The sequence below is a fragment of the Leopardus geoffroyi genome, chromosome B4 (genome assembly GCF_018350155.1).
Source record: "Leopardus geoffroyi isolate Oge1 chromosome B4, O.geoffroyi_Oge1_pat1.0, whole genome shotgun sequence".
Taxonomy (NCBI): domain Eukaryota; kingdom Metazoa; phylum Chordata; class Mammalia; order Carnivora; family Felidae; genus Leopardus; species Leopardus geoffroyi.
Window position 1 is genome coordinate 93,826,676 of NC_059341.1, and position 22,470 is coordinate 93,849,145.

The following is a 22,470-nucleotide window of genomic DNA, read 5'->3' on the forward strand; positions in this document are numbered from 1 at the left end:
AGTAGAGGATGGGGAGGACAGACAATAAGTAAATATCATAGATATAACTTATGTAAGCTACAAGCCAGTTATGTAGAGTTGGAAAATGAAGCTTTGGAGAAAATGGAATAGAATAAGGGGGGTGCTGGTGCTTGGATGGGGATAGGTTGTAAACAGGATGATCACAGAAGGTTTGATGGAACATTTAGGCAACAGTAGAATAAAGTGATGAGCAAGTCACAGGGGTACCTATTCAGTCCAAAGGCACAGTCAATGCACAGTCCTTAGGGAAGGTGCATGCTCAGTGTGTTCCATACACCTAGGAAGCCTGTGTGATCAAACCTAGAGCAAGGGAGGAGGGTAGAAAAATGTGAGATAGAAGAGGAAATGTGGACACAGTCACAGCCTTTATTTCTTTTTTAAGTTTATTTATCTACTTTGAGAGAGAGCATGCAAGCAAGGGAGGGGCAGAGAAAGAAGGAAAGAGAGAACCCCAAGCAGGCTCCATGCTTAACCAACTGAGACACCCAGGCGTCCCCAAGTCACAGCCTTTAAAGCTATTAGTGGGACCTCAGCTTCCACCCTTGGTCATGTGGGATATTTGAACAAAGGAGCTATATTGTCTGACTTAGGTTCTTTAAAAAGGAAACAGGAACCAAATACCCAGAAATAAATGAACAGATAAACCAAGTGTGATACATCCATACGGTGGAATGTTAGCGATAAAAAGGAATGTAGAGCTGATGCACATATGCTACAACACGGAAGAACTTTGAAAACAGTACGCTGTTTTCAGTGCAAAAGGTCGCATATTTAGGATTTCACTTCTGTGACACATCCAGATGGGAAAATATAGAGACAGAGGTCAGCTTCATGGTCGCCAGGGCTGAGAAGGGGGAACGGGGGAGTAGCTGCTTAATGGGTACAGGCCTCCCTTTGCAAGTGATGAAAATGTTTCAGAACTGGATGGAAGTGGGGTTTAGTACGCTACAAATGTGCTAAATGCTGATGGATTGTTCATGTTTAAGTAGTTAATTTTATATTATGTGAATCTCACCTCGGTGAAAAAAAGGAAGGAAGGAAAGGAAAAGAAAGGAAAGGAAGGGGAGGGAAGGAGAGGAAAGAAAGAAGGAAAGGGGGTAAAAGGGAGAGAGAGAGAGATAGAAGTAAGGAGAGCCCGGCCACTGGTGCAGCAGAAAAGAAGCTACCGCTGTGGCATAGCTCTGCTGAGCTTTATGGGAGGGCCTGGCCCTTCCCTTCTTGTTTAATCCAGAAGACAATTGTTTTTTATTTTTTGTTTTTTTTTTTTTTTATGCTTATTTATTTTTGAGAGAGACAGAGACAGAATGCGAGTGGGTTGGGGCAGAGAGAGAGGGAGACACAGAATCCGAAGAAGGCTCCAGGCTCTGAGCTGTCAGCACAGAGCCCAACACGGGGCTTGAACTCACAAGCTGTGAGATCATGACCTGAGCCGAAGTCGGACGCTCAACTGACTGAGCCACCCAGGCACCCCAAGACAATTGTTTTTTTTTAACTACGTTGCCTAGGTGAACATTTTAGTAGCTCTTGAAAAACATTTTTAAGAAGAAACTCCTACCTCATCCACCTTTTCAAACATATTTAGATCTGTTTGAATGCTTTTTTAAGAGGTGAAATCATGACCTGGCTACTCGTTTTTCTGCTGCACCGAGAATCGGTGGAATTCAGACAGGCCTTGACTGTCATATGTGAGCACTTAAAATAGTCCACGGGCTGGTTGGGAGAAGAACCCTTTCATACCCGAAAATATAGAGAGAGCTTCTCATTACGCTGGAGGCTAGGTAGTTGCAGAGCGTCTGGCACCGCTCCATTTAACAGAATCCAAGGAAGCTGAATCATATGCCCAGGTGACCCTTAGATCAACAAGGCGGAGGATTCCATCCGTGCTCACAAGACCCCAAAGCCCATGTGCTTCCCACCGCCCGCGCGGCCTCCCACCGCACTGGAGAGCAGGACATAGGGACTCTCTGAGGTTGTGAGGGACACTACAGAAAATAAGAGATGGCACGGTGACCTAAGGAAAAAGGAAAAAGAAGAAAAACACTGCAAGAACAGTAAAACAATTATTTATGGTATTTTACAGCCCTTACATATACATTATAAAAGTATCTAACGTTATACTTCACGAAGTATTCCTTTACTCGGTCTCCCCAACGTTCTGTAAGAGGGAAAGGAGGACTTGTGTTTTTGTTTTTGTTTTTTTGCAGTTTGCAGGTGGGAGAGCAGAGATGGAAAGAGGTTAAATGACTTCCTTGAAGGCACGGAGCCAGGAAGTGGCCAACCTAGGTTTGACCCGGGTCTTTGGAAAACAAACCCAATGGCATTTCCGCTGGACCCTTTTGCCTGGGTTTATAAGTAAACATGATTTATGTATGACTCCAAGATCTTCTGATGGGAAATGTAAAAATAAACCTACTATTAAAAAATTATCATACATCCCAAGAGCTCTTTTTGTATAGCCATCTTTTTCATAGCCCTGTAGGCTTTGACACATCGGTAGCCGACACATTGGCCATTCATTCTCTGGCAATGAAAGGCACATCATCCATAAGTCCTGCCGAAAATATGACACCCTAACCACGATTTCAAAAATTTAAAAAAATCAGAAGCCGATTATACTAACCCACCACAAAGGAGAACAGAAAACTGATCTCCACCGCTGTCCCCTTCGCTCAGACCAGCAGAAGAGAGAGAAAGAATACACGATGCACGAATCCAAGCATCCTCCAAAGTTTTGTCAGAGCACATATGACCACAAGACAGCCTTTGTACCTCATTTTCTAAGTGCATTAAAAGTAAGGTTTGCAGTAATAACAGCAAGACTGGGGACAGAGTTTAGAAATCATGATTGTGAGAGTCACAGAAATAGATGTGCCTTTTCCATCAAAATGGATCAATCATCTATCCTTCTCTTCAGCCCTGGGGACCTATGGCAATCAGCATAAACACCTAGTAGACAGTTACTCAGACTGAGCAATGCATTTGAACCTGAACTTACAGGCCACCAGCAACATGATTTCCCCCTTCAGGACTTGCTCTCACATTCAGAGTAAAAGCCAAAGTCCTTTCCATGGCCTGAGGGCCTGCCTGATTTTGCCTGTTACCCTTCCATTTCTGGCTTCAGCTCCTCCCGCTGTCCCTTTGCTCTCCTGCTCTAGCCACAACACTTCCCTGATGCTCTTGGAACTCACGAAGCACACATTCGTCTCGGGGCCAATGCTTTCCGCCTACAAACCTGCATGGCCAGCTCTCTCACATCTTTGAGGACTTTGTTCAAATACCACCTTCTCAGCAAGGCTTTCCCAGGATATCTGCTATGGGCTGAATGTTGTTCCCCCCAAATTCGTACGTTGAAATCTTAATCCCCACTACCCTAGAGGGTGACCATATTTGGAGATAGGGTCTTCAAAGAGGTAATTAGTTAAAACGAAGTCCTCTGGGTAGGCCCTAATCCAATATGACTGGTGTCTCCATAAGAAGAGGGAGATTAGGACACAGACATACACAGAGGAAAGGTGGCCATCTGCAGGCCAAGGAGGAGGCCTCGAGAAAAACTAGCCTTTCTGACACCTTGATGTCAGGCTTCCAGTCTCTAGAACTGTGAGAAAATACATTTCTGGGGTTTTTTGGTTTGCTTTATTTTGTTTTGTTTTTAATGTTTATTTATTTTGAGAGAGAGAGAGAGAGCATGAGTGGGGTAAGGGCAGAGAGAAAAGGAGACAGAGAATCCAAAGCAGGCTCCACACTGTCAAGCACAGAACCCAATGTGGGGCTCAAACTCATGAACTGTGAGATCATGACCTGAGCCGAAATCAAGAGTTGGACGCTCAACCGACCAAGCCACCAGGCGCCCCTAAATTTCTGTAATTTAAGCCAGTCAGCCTGTGGTGCTTTGTTACCACAGCCCCAGGAAATTAGAGTAATTAACCACACACCCCCCTCCTCTATTTCATTTTTGTTTTATTTTTTTCAAAGCCCTTATCATTCTCTAACATATGACATATTTTATTTATGCATTTTGTTTACCACCTCCTTCACTAAAAATCTGTGCTCTTATCAGAGCAGGGATTTTTGTCTTCTTGCTTACTGCTGTTACACCTGTTCTAAACAGTGACTGTCACAGAGTATGTGTTCAATAAATACTACGCCCCAACGTGATCACCACTGAGTGCCCTGGGAGGTGAGAAAAGACCAAAGGGCAGTCAGGGTTCGAAGGAAGAGGGAGGAAGAGATTTGGGTGCTGGCACAATAACTCTGCTTTGGGAGGGCCTTTCTAAATGTTTCTTCTTGACCCACTTCTGAGCTATGTTGGGCAGCCACAAGCAGCTCTTTATCTTCTAATGCTGTCTAGAAGATCTCTGCAGAGCCCACAGTGGGTATCCCCTCCCCTGCCTTCTGTATTGTTTCCTGTCTCTCCTCTGCATTTCAAGCCAAACCAGAAGTCTACAGAAGATATCAGACCAGCTGCCCGTCTGGGCTGGACAGGAACCTCTCATGCAGCTCTGTGATGAGTGATGCCAGCTACTCCTTTTTGTTCTGTATCTTTTCTCATTGCTCCCTACACACCAGCTGTTCACTTGCCTGCAGTTAAACACATCTGTGCTTTTTGTATCGCAGGCCTGGGTCTCTCTGAAGGCAGGAATCAGCTAATAAGAGGTCTCTATCCTTCCCACAAACTTGTTTTTGTGCTAGTGTCTTCCAGAGGTTCCGCCCTGAATCAATGCATTCATTCTTTCAAAACATGTCTTGAAAGAATTATACACACACACACACACACACGCGCGCGTGCGCATACTATATATGGCACATATATGCACGTATGACGTATATGTATACATGTATATAACATTCTGCTGCTCATAGCAGATCTTATATACGAGAGAGAGAGAGAGAGAGAGAGAAGTACCTTATATATATTGAGCACATGTTATGTGCCAGGTAACATGTAGGCAGTGAACAGAATGAGCCAAAATCCATAACATCATGATGCCTAGATTCTCGTAAAGAATCTTGTTAACCCAGGTTTCCCAGAAAATAGAGCCTGAAGCAAAGCTTGAGTGCTGATCCTTTATTAGGAGCAGTGAAATGAAGGGAGAAAAATGAGGCCAACAAGGATGGCCAGCACCTTCATGGTGGTCACTAGTAAGCTGGCCAGTGTTTTATGAAGAGGGCCAGTCTGTTTGGTGTCTCCAACAGGCAGTATAGAAACACTATGCCTGGGATCAGACCAAAGGAAGGGAAGAAGAGGATGAAAATTATATGCCAGCCTCCTCCCTTGAAGATTTGCCTAATAGAGAGTTAACTTCTCATGCCTCTGGCCCCTTCAGCACTTCAGAGGAAGCAGACACCCCACAGCACTTTTTCTGAGTTCAAAGTGACAGAAGGAGCCAGAAATGATCATCGCAGTAGCAGTTGAAAACAAGAGAGACCAAGAGAATCTGAGATGACCCATAAGATGTGTTTACAGAGATTTACTTTCCATTGTAAAAAAAAAAAAAAAAAAAAATTCATTGTTATCAAAAATAGCTAACAACAATGTAGATCATCCGTTGTGATAAATGTATCACTCTGTTGGGGATGTCAATATTGGGGAAGTTGATGCATGTCGGGGGGGGGGATATATGCTTATATATGAAATCTCTATACCTTCCTCTCAATTTTGCTCTGAACCTAAACTCTAACAAAATAAAGTCTATTTTTTCAATGGGTAGCAAGATAAAACATTATTATATTAATGATTACAGTTCATGGTTTTGCTATAACAACTTGTAGTTGATAGGGAGATTTAATTTTAAGTGTAATTTTTGTTGACTCTGGTTTATACTCAATGCTGAATTCATTTGCCATCCTGTCACTCAGAGCAGATCTTATTAGTTACCCATGAAACCATTCCCTTTTAATCTTGCTGGCAGAATTTTTTTGTGCCTAATGCTGGAAAATGAACTATGAATGATCTAAGCCAAGGGTTGTCAAATTACAGCCCAAATCTGACTCACAGACTGTTTTTATAAACCCCACGAGCTAAGAAATGGTTTTATACTTTCAAAGAATAGAGGAGGAGGAGGAAGATGGAAGTGAAGAAAAAACATGCAACAGAGATAATATGTAGCCTCCAAAGCGTAAAATATTTACTATTTTGCCTTTACTTGTGCCTGAGCAGTTATTTGTTCGTCTTCCTCACGAGGCTGTCAGCACCCTGAGGACAGCATCCAAATTATATCTAACCTTCTATTTTCATAGTCCCTAGTCCAGGATCTTGCTACCCTATGATCTCAACAGTTGCTTACGGAACTAAATTGAATTGAAACGTCTAAGGGTGTTATTGAGTCAAACAGCAATGTAAGAATCATAAAGTTCCTGGGCAGTCACTGTGCCTAAAAATAGCATCTGCTGCAATGGCAAGTGGAAAATGTCATAGATGAAACAAGAGCTCAGCAGAGCATCTCACAGCATGCAGGTTTCAAAGAGAAACAGCACAGGCTAGTAAGGGCACAACAGATCGATTTCTTGATGGTATTGAGTTTATCCTGCACACGCATCGCTAAAGTAAGATATGGGATGCAGAGAATGAGCCAGACAGTTAAACCCCGTAGAAATAAGGAGAGACTGTGACTAAAATAGGCATGTAGGGTCACCCTGAATATCTTGGATGAAAAGAGGAGAGAGAAGGGGCCGCACACAGGACAGACAACCAAAACACAAGGTTGCGAGCCGTGGAAATTACTCAAGTGTAATAATTCTCCCTTCCCCTAGCTGGCGTAGTAGCCTGATTTAAAGATACCCCTGTTTGTCTGGCATGAAAGCAGGGGAGAGGAGAAAGACTCCAAAGGAACAAGAGCACTCCTGGCCCAGAGGGAAGGAGAGAGCTCTTTAGTTCCTGCATGATGACACAACTGCCTCTCTTCCCCCATGGAGAAATCTGTTGGATAAATAGGATTTTTTTCTTTTAATTAAAGAAAGTGTTTTCATTTTAGAATTCAAAATGCTATTGTTTCTGATTTTGCTTTGTTGCAGGGTCAAAATTTACAGACCACTCAGATATGCCCAAAACTGGCTTTCTTTATTGTCCATGGATGATACCTAAATTAACAGACTTCATCTTGCTGCTATGTGACTCGGGAGAGAATGGAAGAGAGAAAAGGAATATATAGATCAGAATCCTAGCAGAAAACATGTTGCATTCAAACTGGGTAATAGAGAAGAGTTTCATAAGGGATTAATTTTTCTAAGGTGTAGAAAGAGTTTAAGGAACTCCGTAAGAAGCAGTGCAATGCCCTAAAGCTAAAAATAGCTGGAAGCTTATTGGGAAACAGGGTTGAGAGCAATTTCCAAAACCAGGAAGGAAAGCAACATGGAAGAGAGCTATCTGCAAGGAACTACAGCATTTGGTAGAAGTATACAACCAACCTGCGTAGAAATCTGGCAGGAAGTCCCAGAGGAATAAGTATTCTGCCCTTCTTCAATCTCCAGCTAACTTCTCCCACTTGCCACATGCAATTGAAAGCCAGAGAACAAACACATATATGAGGCATGTCGTATACGTCAGCCTCTGTGAGCAGAGAGCAGAGAGTGCAAGAGAACAGAACATGGATATGGATGGCCAGATTGGCACAACCCATCTCTTTTGTCTTCAGCATCCACTCTTGGATTTGCTCAGGTGAAAAATGTAGGTCTCCAGCACAGGAAACCCTTAGAATCTCATCAACCACTGTGTAGTTACAGGACAATATCAATGTGGTTATATTCCCACTTGCAAACTAGAATAACTTCTACCGTATTCTTCATATAAGAGGTGGGGGAAAGGGAAAAGGGGAAAAAAGGACAAATGGAAAACTTAGCTGCTATAGTTCTTATTTTTATAGCTGTTCACAGGACCTACGTTAATAATTGTGAATTCCTTCTTCTACCACTCATTCCATTTTTCCTTTACCCTCTGCCTGCACCTCCCTTGGATGGGGTCCTTCACTTGGTAAAGTGACTTAAAACCTCATTGCTATGGAAATGAAGTTCTTGAGGATCCTGTCTTTTCCAGTTGATGTAGTTTTCCATTGACAAGACTATTGAGTGAATTGACAAGACAATCTAGTCCATACCTTTGGTCCAGTTACAGTCTACCCAGCAGTCACGGTGTAATGGCAGTATGATTTTCTCTTACTGACAAGGATCCATCATCTCAGTTTTCTCCACCTATTATTTCAACAATAAGCATTCACTGGGGAGGAGCCAAGATGGCGGAACAGCATGGAAGTTTTTTGTGTCTTGCATCCATGAAATACAGCCAGACCAACACTAAACCATCCTGCACACCTAGAAAACTGATTGGAGGATTAACACAACAATCTGCACAACCGGAACCACAGAATTCAGCAGGTATGCAGCGCAGAGGGGTGAACTTGGGGAGCGAGAAGCCGGGCGGCCAGGGAGGTGCTTTTGCAGGCAAAGAGAGGACAGAGATGGGGGGGGGGGGGTTGGGAGGAGAGGAGAGAATATGGGAAAATCATCCCTCCCCAAAAGCAGCTGGAGAGAAAGTGGAAAATTGGAATCAACAATAAGCATTCACTGAAAGTACATTTTAAAGATAAAGTCACTGTAGCTGTGTTTGCCTCAGAGACAAGAGGACCTCGGCTTTCAACCCTTGGTATCACTGCTTCTCATCTGATATGTGTCTTCGCTCAGATCTTAAAATCCTGACCTCTTTTCAGAACAAAATCACCTGTCTGTCTTTACTTTCATTCCTATCTGGAGAACTACATACTAGTGAATAATATAGTATAAATAAAAAGCCAGAAAAAGAACTAACAGATCACTTTTCCTCTTAATGTATATGACCTACACATAGCCCTTATTTCCTAAGCAATCCAAACTAAGTGTCACAGAGAGGGTCACACACCAGTTTCCCTGGCTCTACTCTCATCCACTCCAGTGCAATCATTACCTCTTCCCTAAACTATTGTGCTGGCATTGTTTCTAGTCTTACCCCTGTTAAACTTAGTCTCCATCCAATACCAGAGTGATCTTTATGAGTCATATCCAGTTTTTCCCACGCTTGAAACTCTCTAGTGGCTTCTCATCAGTCCTGAATGCTGGTTAGTGTCTCTGGGGGCCTGCGTCTCATACAACCTCACAGATGAATCTCCCCAACACCCAGGTGTTGCCATCTGCTACTGGGGGAGGAAACACCCATGGCCTCTGCCAACGCCAAGAGTAAGAGCAGTGCTCATAGTGCCAGCCAAATGCAAAAGAATTGCTACAGCAAGTACCAAGGATTATGTCAAGACTCCCTGTGGGAAATTTGGACTATCTCATGCAGCTGCAAAGTTTGCCAGAACTGCCCTTGAGAACTGAAGAAGATCCTGGTAACTTCTGCTTTATGTTCATCAGCATTCAGAATTTTTTAAATCTCTTTATTTTAGGCTCCTTGCCCTAGATGGAAGCATTCATGAATCCAATTCTAAGGGTATTCTTCCATTTATGGTTTAATTCCTAGAAGATTGGTCAAAAATAAGTAAAATCACGGGCTCCTGGGTGGCTGAGTCGGTTAAGTGTTCAACTTTGGCTCAGGTCATGATCTCATGGCTCGTGAGTTTGAGCTCCACATTGGACTCTCTGCGTCATCACAAAGCCTACTTCAGATCCTCTGTCCCCCTCTCTCTGCCCTTCCCCCATTCATTCTCTCTCTCTCTCTGTCTCTCTCTCAAAAAAAAATACGTAAAATCCCAAGTTTTGGTCAAATTATTACCCTGAGATTCATTTGGAAGGAGAGAGGAAAAAGTCCAAAACTCCAGCTTATCCCAGAAATAACTATAATTGTATTAAAAAGCTTAGCTGGGGTACCTCTTAGTATTTGCAGCCCACACCCAAAAATATTAACTTCAATTAACCTGTGAGTGAACTTACAATTTACATATATGCTCACCAGTCACACCAGGTTTGACTTAACCCTGCAAGAATTTGGCAAATGATTGGTGAGTGACCTATACAATAAACCTGGGATTCTTGACTTTTCAGAGGAGGAAATACTGTAAACAGTCAACCGCTGACACACTGACCTCTCCTGACCACTGGCTTTCACCTTCTGTGGAAAGAACTGTATATTCCTCAGCGCTGGTGTCATTTGTCCATTCTTCTATATAGAGCTCATCCAACTAGCTCTAGTTCTTTTCTCTTTTTTGAACCATTGCACAAATTTGGGAGAGTCCCCGAACTCAGTCCATTTCCCCTTTACTTTGTTTCCTGACTTACAGGAAAACTGGAGAATGCCTTCCTTAATAGATTCAATCTAGTTCCTCCATAGCACCAAGGGCTACGTGTATTTCTCTGCGAGCAACATCACCCCATTCTTTTATCCACAAACTGGTAATGATGCCAATGGATCCTTTTCTGTGTCTTACTGTTTTCCTTTCAGAATTACATGCTGAATCAACATAATAAATCTACATAGGCAATATAAAAGAAAGCCCAGAAATCCCATAGACCTAGCTCAATACAGGTCAACTAAAGTTACCCAATGTTTTTTTAACATGTCTCTGATTCAATTTTCTCATCCTTAAAATAGAGATAATACTAACAGCTACCTAACTGGCTTAGATTCAAGAAGAAGTATATAAGGTTCTTGGCCCATTTAGCAAATGAGAATGTTTACATGATGATGATGATATTAAAGGGAAACAAATCACAAAGCCACAAGATTTAGGATATCAAAGTGTTTATTAAGGTCAAATAAACATAGCTCCATAATTATTGTCATAAATATTAGCTTTGTACTTAAGTAGCAATATCATGTAATATTTCTATAAATAAATCTATATAATTAAAATGACATAAATAAAATGTGTACTTACAACAATAAATAAATTCATAAATATAAATATTGATTCTGGAAATGAAGTTATTTAGGGCTTTTTTTTCCCTAAAGGAATGGGAAGTAATATTTTTTATGGGAGTAGACAATTGTTTTAAAAAAAATAAGTTTCTGGGTATAAAACACCAACCACAATAAAATTTTATCAATAATTCTCATTAAGCATGGAAGGTCTACCTTCTGATCCTGTGGACACCGGTGACATTGTTCTCTTTTTTAAGCTAAGCAGCGGTTTACTTAGAATCCACCCATGATTAAAAAGTTTGGCTTCCCATTTTCCTTTTGGTAAAAGAAACCTTTAAGGGATCTTGTTATTTCTAAGGGGCAAGAAGGGTTAGTCATCCATTTTCCAGCTTTGCTCTGTTCAATTACAGGCATTTCTCAGGGCCATAAACAGCAAATCCAGTTCTCCAATTACTTTGATCTCTCCATTCTCTCCAAGCTGTAAAAATAAGAACTCATGAGTATTTGAGCATTCATGCCATACTTTTTAAAGAGGAACAAATTAGAAAAAGATGGTTGGGTTGCTGGAGACAAAAACCAAGTTTTTGCCTTTTGTAAAAGACTAATAACAATACCCTTTTAGCAGAATATAACATGATTTGCCATAGAGCTTAAAATTATGGTTAACTGAACTTTAAAGGCACCAACGGGCATCAAATCTCAGTTGTATCTACACTAATGAAGCTGTTTAAAGCCACTTCCTAACCAGAGCAAGCGGATGGGAGCTGTGCAGACATCTGCAGGACCGAATGCCCCCACTATGTTCTGCCCTCCCTCATAGCCTCACTACAGTCTATGACCACCTAATTATAACAGCTCAGCTCACACACTTTTGTACCAAAACTATACATTTGCCAATACACGTGAGCTTCTTCTGTTCTCACCTCCTTAACAAAGGGGGAAAACAACAACAGGTTTTCACTTTTGTAGGGAAAATACCAAATAAGTCCCATCCAGTTGCTTTAATTAGTAGAAAGTAAGATACACATTATAACACCACTTCTCTCCTCCTCCTTCCGGGTAGGCTGTAAATGAGGCTTTCAAACTCCGTAAGAGAGAGAACTCAGATTCAAGTTCAAAGCATTCTTCTCTGAAATACATCTAATCTATTAAATGTGCTCTAGAGTATTTCAAGGAAAACCATAAGCCATGATTGTCCTCTCTGCTTTGTTCTCCTTTCTCTTCCTCTTGTCTTCCATCATTCCACCTTTCCATACTTCCTTTGGCATAATGCCAAGCGATATTTCTTATATCTCAAAGACTGCCAAGACCAAAAAGAATGTTTGAAGTTAGCTTGCCCTACTGTCTATCATCCATTCTACCACAGCCTGCTCTCTGCTTGTACCTGCAGTGGCAGGGACATAACACCTCCAAGACCGCCCTCCCATTTCAGCCAGTGTTGAACAGTTATCTCTGGCGTTGAGCTTCCTCTGGGTAATGTTCCTCTCTTGCCTATGCTCTCTGGAGCTACAGGGTTAAAACAAAAATACCATAACTGCTCTTCTAGGTGGCACCCCATTGCAAGAGTGGATTCTCCCAAAATGGATTAAAATTTGTTTTAAAAAATGCATTTAAAAAATGCTTTAAAATTTGTTTCCCCACATGGATCACCGTCAGATGTTTCTCTCCCACCCTGCATTTTTCTAAAGCCAACAAAGTAAACTGACGTCAGGAATTTTTCAGACCAGAAGTGCAAAGCACTTCTTTGCAATGGCATGCTAATATCCAGCCCTCCACATCGAGGTAATCGATATATGACAAGAGAATTGGTCTTCACAATGAAAGACTACAAAGCCTTCCACTATCCAAGGAAGAAACAGACACATTCGTGAAATCATGATCAGGAAGAAATCCTTTTTTCAAGAAACATCAAGGTGGAAGGAAAAGAAAACTTAGGTTACACCTGTTAGTGAAAATTCCATCAGCTAGAGCTTTCGTGCTTCTGAGGTGTAACTGTGCCTGTCTGCAAAAGCATCACTTTCGCTGCTAGTAATCATTCCACGGTTTTTGGATGAGTCACAACTGCTAGTCTCAGCTTTCTACTATTGTTCTTTTCCCCAAATAGGCCACGTGACAGTATCATTCACTGTTCGAATATACAGTAGCCTACATAAGATAAATGCTCACTGGGAATTTGTTGAGGGAAGGAGGAGACCAGAAAGGAAGGGGAAAAGAGAGAGGAAGAAAAGATTATTCCCAGTTCAGACTTTCATTCACTATATGAAAGCCATTACTAACATTTCATTCTATTTGAAACTGTATAAGAGAAATTAGGGATGGCTCACTCTTGCTTTTAAATTAAAATCTACAGCGGTTGGGTATTGTACAATGATGATTAAATATAAGCATGAATCATTCCAGAGATTCATCCCCTACATAAGCCCAGCTCTTTTATTATGATTGTTCTGGGCTTCTCTCTCCAAGTTTTAAACCATCAAATCAATGACTTCAAAAATCACCTCAAATAAATTTTCCCCCAGGTGCTTTTCTGTTTTTTGAACAGGTGCCTGTTCAGATTACACGCTAATAGGAATCTCAAATTTCCTGAAGAATTAATAAAACTAAAACCAACACAAATTGCTGCTGGAAATAGTGTTGCATAGAGTATTCAGGAGATCTGCCTAGTAGCCCTGGCTTTGCTACTGGCCATGCCCAGAACATGGGGTGATGAGATTAGAAGACTTAATTTCCCAGCCAGTTCTAGGATTCTAGGATTTGCAAAATTGGGAAGCTTATTTATAAATATACAGACACATCTATGTATATGCACCTAAATGATCAACCCAATGGTAGGCGAATCAAGTAAAAAATTATCCATAGGGGGAAAAAAGAAAGAAAGGGAAGAAAAAAAAAGTGACACGTGTCTCTCCTCTTTAATAATTTAGCATTAATAGTTATTAGTAGTACCTTTTTCACTGTGTCCTTCAGGTTTTGCACATTTCTCTGGATATGCTGGTCATCACCGTCAATATGCTACAAAATGAAAACCAAAACACTTATTTTAGCTTTATGAACTTGAGTGTCCCTAACCGAGGTGCGTTACAATGCACCTGGAATTAAAGTTCTTAGCAATTTTGCCCACAATGACCCAGATTTCACCAGTGACCTAGATTTGCACAGCTCTTGAATTCCCTTGGACACCCAAATCCAGTCATTTCCCTTACATGGAACCTCTCTTCACCTTTGGGAAATCCTACTGAGGTTTAAGTGTGTGGAAAGAGTGGAGTGGTTTATGCAAATTCTGTGAAGAATAAAACCCTAACTCTCCCTCACGAAAAATGCACGCTCAGAACAAGAAATGGACATAAAGTATGTCTTGGGTGAACAGTAGGCCCTCCTTAATAAATACTGAGTCCCGTCACTCCACCCAGTCCACTCCAATCTTTTTTCAAAATTTTAAATATTCAGAGCCATCAAGGTCATACACCTCTGACTCGGTCACTTCTTGCAGCATCCAAAGGGCAACCATGTTTGCCCACCCAGCACCGAATGTTAAATCTTTCATTACCCTTTCTCTTTCCCATCCCTTCCATCTCTACTCAGAGGAACCATTTCCACATCTAGGCATTTTTTTCCTACAGCTCCCAACACCTTTCTCTTCTCACATAACTTAAGTTGCTTTTTCCCAGGAACAGAGGAGCCTTCTGTGCTCTTGTCTTTCAGATACCCTTCATCACCATAAATTCAAAATGTGACTCAATTAAAGCAAAAACAAACACTCTGACTCCAAATCACTCCTGTAATGGTGTTGCTGAGGCACCTCTTGCTGCCAGCCTGGGTAGGGGCAGTGAGGGTTGGCGTGGAAGGGCTCTAAAGGGAAGAAGCGGGGGAAGGCGGGCTAGGAGTGGGTGGAGTTAGGGTAGGAGAAGAACTCACACATTGGCTTAGTTTGTTGCTGAGCCTGGCCAGGAAGGGCACCACCTCCTGCATGTAGGGCTGGAACCTATCAGATTGGGGGAGCAGCACTTCTTCAAGGGTAAAGTTCAGCACCTGCTTCATCAGATAGCAGCGCTCTCCCATCTGCAGGCAAAAGTGGAACAGCAGGGGTCATGGTAGGGGGCATCCAGAAGATCCAAACCATCATCACCACCACCCAAATAACCATGGATGACACATTGCCTTGCTCATCATGACTATGACTTACATTGACTTCGTAGAACAGTTTCTCCCCAATGAGACGAACATCTGTGTTGTTATCTGCCAAACTAGCCTGGAAGAGAAGAAAAGACAAAGTGCCTGGACGTCAGGGAGATAGGAGAAAAGTCTGTGAGTAGAGATGCATTCTATCCACGTTCCCCAGAGCAGCCCCAGGAAGACTAAAGAAAGAATTCAGATGTGTGCATGAGTTTAAAATAATGCACAGAGGAGTAAAGGGAAAAACAAAAGTCAGGTGGGCTAATAAATGGATTTTTTGGAGTAAAGCTCAACCTACATATCCTCAAGGCCAAAGTGGAAGGTCTTCTGGTAAAGCCCAATCTCCAAAAATTCTCTAAAGAGACATAGAAAATAATCTCTGGTCTACCAGTGAGGATAGATGATGGGTTCCTAAAGATTTTAGTAGTGTCCTGGAGAAAATTTTTGGAACTCTCAGGTTCCAAGTAGATAGATGTGAAACAGAGAGAGAGAGTTTGAGATGAGTACCTCCTTAGCCAACATGAAGGTGCGGTTGGTGATATAGGGCTGCTGGAAGTTGGACCCGTCAAGTCTGCAGTGTGAACTGATGGGCACAGCCAATCCTCCCTGCGTCCACAGGGCAATGAGAAGGAGGCAGCTAGCGGCCAGAGTTCCCATAAGGGAAGAGCTCCCAGGTTTCTGCAGGGCGGCCATCGCAGACACCTCTAACTTAAACAAATGGCGACTAGAAAAGGAGAACCTGGTGTGGAGAGAACAAGATGCAAGATTACAAGGGAAAACAATGAGGTATCAAGAAGTTATCATTTCAAACCAAGCTTGCTGAAACACTTACCTGTTTCAACGATTCTGCTTGTGATGGAAAGGGAAAAGCTGCTGCTTTTATAGCCCCCAGAACACGTTTTTTTGTGAAAAAGATGACATCAGCAATTATCTAATTTCCAGTACTGTCTTCTGAGAACTACCTAACCACCAGAAGAGCCCACAAAACGCTACCTCCTATTTTTCCCACCCCGAAATGTGAGTGTTTCCCTAAAACGTCACTATTAGGGCCCAGAAGGTGTTTTTACAGATAAATCCCAGAAATTTTCTAAACCCCACTTATTTTTCAAAGAAAACAATTGCTTTGTCTTCGCAGATTCCGGATTCAGCATACTAGTTTTTGATCTTCTGTAGTAGCTGAGTAAACATTTTGGTTGTGGACTCATTTTCCTACCAGCTTCATAGATTCTTATCTCATTACAGGTGATAAGAAATAAAGGACCCATGTCCTATATCCTCTGCTTTAAAATAAAGAATAATGATAGCTTGGAGATAATCCCATTTTTAAAATTAATTTTATCTCTTTTTTTCAATATGCTGAATCCTGAGGAAGACTTAAAATTTTTAAATAATAGTGTTGGCTAATCTAAGCACTGTTTTCCTCCCATTCTGTGACTTTTAAATATTAACAATTATGGTGGCTGCAAATATATCGTAAAATTTTTTATTGAGGGGCGCCTGGCTGGCTCAGTCAGTGGAGCATGTGACTCTTGATCTTGAGGTCATGAGTTCAAGCCCCATCATGGTGGATGTAGAGATTACTTAAAACAATTTTTTATTGAATTATAATCAGTATCAGTTTAAATTTGGAGACCTTAGGGCGCCTGGGTGGCGCAGTCGGTTAAGCGCCCGACTTCAGCCAGGTCACGATCTCGCGGTCCGTGAGTTCGAGCCCCGCATCGGGCTCTGGGCTGATGGCTCAGAGCCTGGAGCTTGTTTCCGATTCTGTGTCTCCCTCTCTCTCTGCCCCTCCCCCGTTCATGCTCTGTCTCTCTCTGTCCCAAAAATAAATGTTGAAAAAAAAAAAATTAAAAAAAAAAAATCTTTAAAAAAAATAAAATAAAAAAAAAAATAAATTTGGAGACCTTAATGCTAAACAATCTAATTGCCATTTTTCTTAACATGCAAATATTTTAAGAATACAGTGGCTATAGTAGTTTATCTTAAAATTTTACCTGTTCTCATTCTAAACAACACACAAGTTAAGTCTCAAAATAATATTTCCAAAAATATTTATTTTTTAATGTATTTATTTTTGAGAGTGAAAGCATTAGAGGGGGAGGGCAGAGAGAGAGGGAGACACAGAATCTGAAGCAGGCTTCAGGCTCTGAGCCACCAGCACAGAGCCCGAAGCGGGGCTCGAACCCACAAACCATGAGATCATGACCTGAGCTGAAGTAGGATGCTCACCCATTGAGCCACCCAGGCGCCCCTCCAAAAACCTTATAACAGTTTTTATTATGTGTATGGATGTCTAAGGAAGAGAACCTGGCAATATAGTGGTTATATGTTGACTTTGAATTATTAAAAATACATTGAATTCTTTTTTAAAGTTTATTTAAGTTTTTTAAGTGTATTTAATTATTTTTGAGAGAGAGAGCACAAGCAGAGGAGGAGCAAAGAGAAGAGAGACAGAATCCCAAAGAGGCTCCACACCTACAGTGCAAAGCCCAACTTGGGGCTCAAACTCACAGTGAGATCATCACCTAAGCCAAAATCAAGAGTAGGAAGCTTAACCAACTGAGCCACCCAGGCACCCCTAAAAATACAATGAATTCTAAATAACACCTAAAAACTCAACTGGAACCCCTCCCAAAGGGTGGGAATGGGGAGCATGTGCTAGGGGAAAGAACGTGCAAATTAGTTTGTTCAGATTTTTCTCCTCCCAACTAGTTAAGATCAGGAATGTTGAAGAACTGGAAGAAGGAAAGCGAGTAATTGAATCTTGAGCATTGGTAGAATGGCACAGACCCAGATGAGGAGCCACAGGAAGGATTAAAACAGCATAATGACACTGAGCATTTGGGAGGGTGCCTTAAGGAGAAAGATGCAAAAGGGAAGATTCAGGAGAGTGCATGAAACTAGACCCATTCCAAATGTTTGCTTGAGGTTGTTTATGAGTCCAAGATGAGGAAACTCTTTTTCATCCAATTTCCTATTGTATGAGATATGGCCATTTTTGTCCAAAATTCTGTATAATTATGTTAGCACCGATTTATTCTATATTATGGATTAAATAGTCTTTTGTTAGCTTGCCTGGGAATCTGACCAGCATACATAATTTTGTTCCCATGGGAAATAAGGTTTTTTTAAGTTTATTTATTTATTTCGAGAGAATGAGAGAGAGCTTGGGATGAGCAGAGAGAGAGACAGGAAGAAGGAGAGAGAATCCCAAGCAGGCTCCATGCTGTCAGCGCAGAGCCCAATGTGGGGTTTGAACCCACGAACCATGAGATCATGACCTGAGCCAAACCCCAGAGTCAGACATTTAAGTGACCGAGCCACCCAGGACCTCTGGGAAAATAAATTTTGACATTATCGAATTATATGCTTCCCAGGGAAGAGTCTCAGTCTTTTTTATCTTCGTATCTCCAATACTTAAAACAGCTCCAGACACATGAAAAGAAATCAACAAAAAAGACGTTGATCTGTGAATTTAAATAATTCACTAAATATCTTTGGGAACACTCATGGAGGTAATTTGGAACTGCCTTTACGGCACTTCTAAAGTTGGGGTTGGTGCAGTACTACTTGCCAGCTTCATTGTTATTCCTGAATAGGGAATACATAGCTGCGAAACAAAAACAGAGTGCCAGAAAATTGCAAACCAGTCTTTAACAGCAACAACATGCGTATTGTTCACTATCCAGTCCTGAGGGACAAACATCAAAAAGATAGCGTGGGGGCACCTGGGTGGCTCAGTGGGTTGAGCTTCCGGCTTCAGCTCAGGTCATGATTTCATGGTTTGTGAGTTCAAGTCCCACATCAGGTTCCCTGCTGTCAGCCCAAAGCCCACAGAACGCACTTCAGATCCTCTGTCCCCCTCTCCCTGCCCCTCCCCCACTTTCACTCTCCAAATAAATAAATAAATAAATATTAAAGTGCTAATGGAGCCAAGATCTTAGGCTTCAGGGAACTTGACCAAAACCCGCTAACGTGAAAATCTGCTCTAGGATTGCTGAACAAGAAGTCTCAAAAACCCTTGTTATTAGGAGAGGTTGTGGATACAGTATAAAACTGCTCCTGTGAAAAAACGACTGGAGATAAATGGGTGCTAAATAATTTCAGATCATGAAAGGCCTTCTCTTCAGCTGTTCCCTTGTGAATTTTCAAGTGTCTTCCAGCAGTCACCCTAGATAAACAGCAACCCTGGCTTCCCAGACCCAGACAGACATACCCATTGTTCACCTTTGATTTATACAACAGTTTTCCTGCTCTAATGCCAGGAAGGGCTAACCAGAATCCCTAACCAGAAGGTAGCCTTCTCTGTCTCACTCGCTCTACTCTCCCTAGCACCCGGAATAGTGCCTGGCACATAAATATTCACTGCATGATGAAACTATTTCTCAATTCATTGACTGATGCTCAGAAATCCACAATGCATTCTTTTTCTTTTTAAGTTTATTTATTTATTTTGAGAGAGACATAGCATGAGCAAGGGGTGGGGGGGAGAGAGAGGAAGAGAGAGAGAATCGCAAGCAAGCTCCACACTGTCAATGCAGAACCCGGTGCAGGGCTAGAACTCACGAACTGTGAGATCATGACCTGAGCCAAAACCAAGAGCCAGACGCTTGACCAACTGAGCCAACCAGGCACCCCAACACAATGCATTCTTTTAAAGTATACGTCTCTCTGGGGTGCCTGGGTGGCTCAGTCGGTTAAGTGTCCGACTTCAGCTCAGGTCACGATCTCACAGTCTGTGAGTTCGAGCCCCGCGTTGGGCTCTGGGATGATGGCTCAGAGGCTGGAGCCTGCTTCGATTCTGTGTCTCCCTCTCTCTCTGCCCCTCCCCCGTTCATGCTCTCTCTCTGTCTCAAAAATAAATAAAAACGTTAAAAAAAAATAAAGTATACATCTCTCCAGGAGAAATAGAACTTCGGGTGTCTGGTAAAAAGTTGTGTATTCATCATACTCCTCAGTATAACACACATGATCATTGTACCCTGCAAGTTTCTCTCTCTCTCTCTCTCTCTCTCTCTCTCTCTCTCTGTCCCACTGTGTGTGTGTGAGAAAGAGAGACACGGAGACAAAGAGAGAGAGATCTCACCCTCCTAATCCTCCTTCCTCCTGCACCACACGACATCACCACCTCCACACCCACCATAGGCCATTTGGCTAATGTATTTATACACATTTCTGAATCCTTGTAAAACGTCAAGTGTTGTTGAGCATGCGTAGGTATTTTTTTTTTTAATTTTTTTTCAACGTTTATTTATTTTTGGGACAGAGAGAGACAGAGAATGAACGGGGGAGGGGCAGAGAGAGAGGGAGACACAGAATCGGAAACAGGCTCCAGGCTCTGAGCCATCAGCCCAGAGCCTGACGCGGGGCTCAAACTCACGGACCGCGAGATTGTGACCTGGCTGAAGTCGGACGCTTAACCACTGTGCCACCCAGGAGCCCCGGTATTTTTATTTTATAGGAATGGTTCTCTTTCTAATCTTTCACTCAGCACTGTGGTCTTGCAATCTATCCGTGTCGCTATGTGCAGACCCTTTTTCTAACATGCCACTCAGCAGTGTATATCCACGCTTTACTTATTTTTCTCCCCCTCAGTGGGCACCTAAACCGTCTCCAATTGCACTCTACAGACACAGCAGCACTAAGCAACCTCACCCAAGTCACGTAATGGTATATTTTTGAGAACATCTTCGGGATACTTACCCAGGAGTAGGTCTACCTGGTCTTAAAGATAAGTTCATTGCCTTTTTCTAGATACTGCCCAACTGCTCTCCAGAAAGACAGCACTAAGGTTTGTTTTCTTTGGTTTTCTTCGATTTTGAATCCAGATTTGATTTTGCCAAATTATGGAAGTTTAAAACGCTATCTCATTATTGTTGTAATTCTTTTTTCACACACTTGGAGCCTCTTGAGTCCCCCCCCCCCCCCGAATTGATTGTTTACATCTGTTGCCCATTGTTGTAGTGGGCTTTGGGGTTTTGTTGTTGATTTCTGGGCGTTCCCTGTATATTTCATACATTATCTCCTTTGCTTGTAGGCATAACAAACTCTCCTCTCAACTTGCATTCTACTAACTTCATTAGTTTGGTTTTCGTTGAATAGAAATTTGATTTGGATGACATCTAAGACATTATTTTTTATTACACGGTTTGCACTTTCCAAGGCTTTGTTTGAAAAGTCTCTCTCCACCTCTAGGTCACAGAGATATTCTTCTGTCTTTTCTTCTATTTATGGTTTTACCTTTTACAATCAGGTCTTTAATGGCTTTTTGTAGATGATGGAAAGTAGGGAATCCAGTTTGCTTTCCTCCACATAGCGAGTCAGTTATCCCAACACAGTTCACTAAATGGCGAGTCTTTTATTATGTGCGTATTTCCCATATACAAATAGCTAGCTCCGAGCTCCCTGTTTTGTTCCATTGGTTGGTTGGTTGGTTGGTTGGTTTACTTATTTATTTATTTATTCTTGAGCCAGTTCCATAATATTTTTATTACTGAGGAATATCTTTATATCTGGAAAGGAAATTCTGCTCTCTTTGCTCTTTTTCAAGACTGACGTTGTTATTCATGGGCTTTCATATATTTTTTACATAAATCTTATAATAAATTTGTCCAGTTCCGGAGGGGTGGAGGCTCAGAAGAAACTTTGATTGGGCTATCACTTAATTTGAGGAGAATTGGCAACTTTATAAGATGAACTCATTCCATCCAAGAGCGTTTACCTGTTCTCTACTGCTTAAGATCTTCCTTCATATCCTTTGACAGTGTGTCAACATTTTTTTCATTGAGGCCTTGTGTATTATTTTTAACTCCTAGTCACTTTATAGGTGAAGTAAGATATTAAAGTGTTATTAATCATTTTCCCCTTGGTGTGAATGAGTATCAAGTTGGATTATTGGGATATTCATCTCCTGGGAAAATGAAGAACGTATGCTTTTTTTCACGGTCAGCAGAGAGGAGAGTTAGAGGTAGCCAGCAACAAAGCTAGAGATATTTTACTTCCCCATTATGCTCAGAGGTCACCCTACCAGTACTTAGGCCAGCTTTCTTCCCTGCCTACCGCACCCTGTGAACACCCTGCCCAAAGGCACTTTTCAACCGTAGCCACCTTTCTCTTCTTCCTAAGGATGAAATCTTGTGAATTCATCTTAAAGGGGAAGACTATACCCCCAGGAATGTGTCATAATATAAATGAGTATATTTTCCTCTCTAGTAAGACCAAGGACTGAAATCAATTTAAATGATAGAAGGAAGCAACATTTATTCAAACGCCTCACTACTCCAGCCCATATAAACAATTCGGCATCAGCTCCCTAATGTCTGTCCTGTACTGTGATTGATGTTGTTTTTTTTTTTTTAATTCATTTTCTTAAAGTTTATTTTTATTTATTTTGAGAGAGAGATAAGGAGCAAGCGGGGGAGAGACGGAGAGAGAGGGAGACACAATCCCAAGCA

The 22,470-nt window shown here is 41.8% G+C and overlaps 1 protein-coding gene across 1 annotated transcript; it reads right to left on the bottom strand.

Moving 5' to 3' along the window:
• Positions 1-1,905: 1,905 nt before the first annotated feature.
• On the bottom strand, positions 1,906-15,709 carry IL22 (interleukin 22). Its single transcript, XM_045466502.1, has 6 exons — positions 15,524-15,709; positions 15,027-15,092; positions 14,759-14,902; positions 13,790-13,855; positions 11,252-11,321; positions 1,906-2,003 (listed from the first exon to the last, which is right to left on the bottom strand). The coding sequence occupies exons 1-6, from the start codon at positions 15,707-15,709 to the stop codon at positions 1,906-1,908; spliced, it is 630 nt and encodes a 209-aa protein (XP_045322458.1).
• Between the last annotated feature and the right edge of the window lie 6,761 nt (positions 15,710-22,470).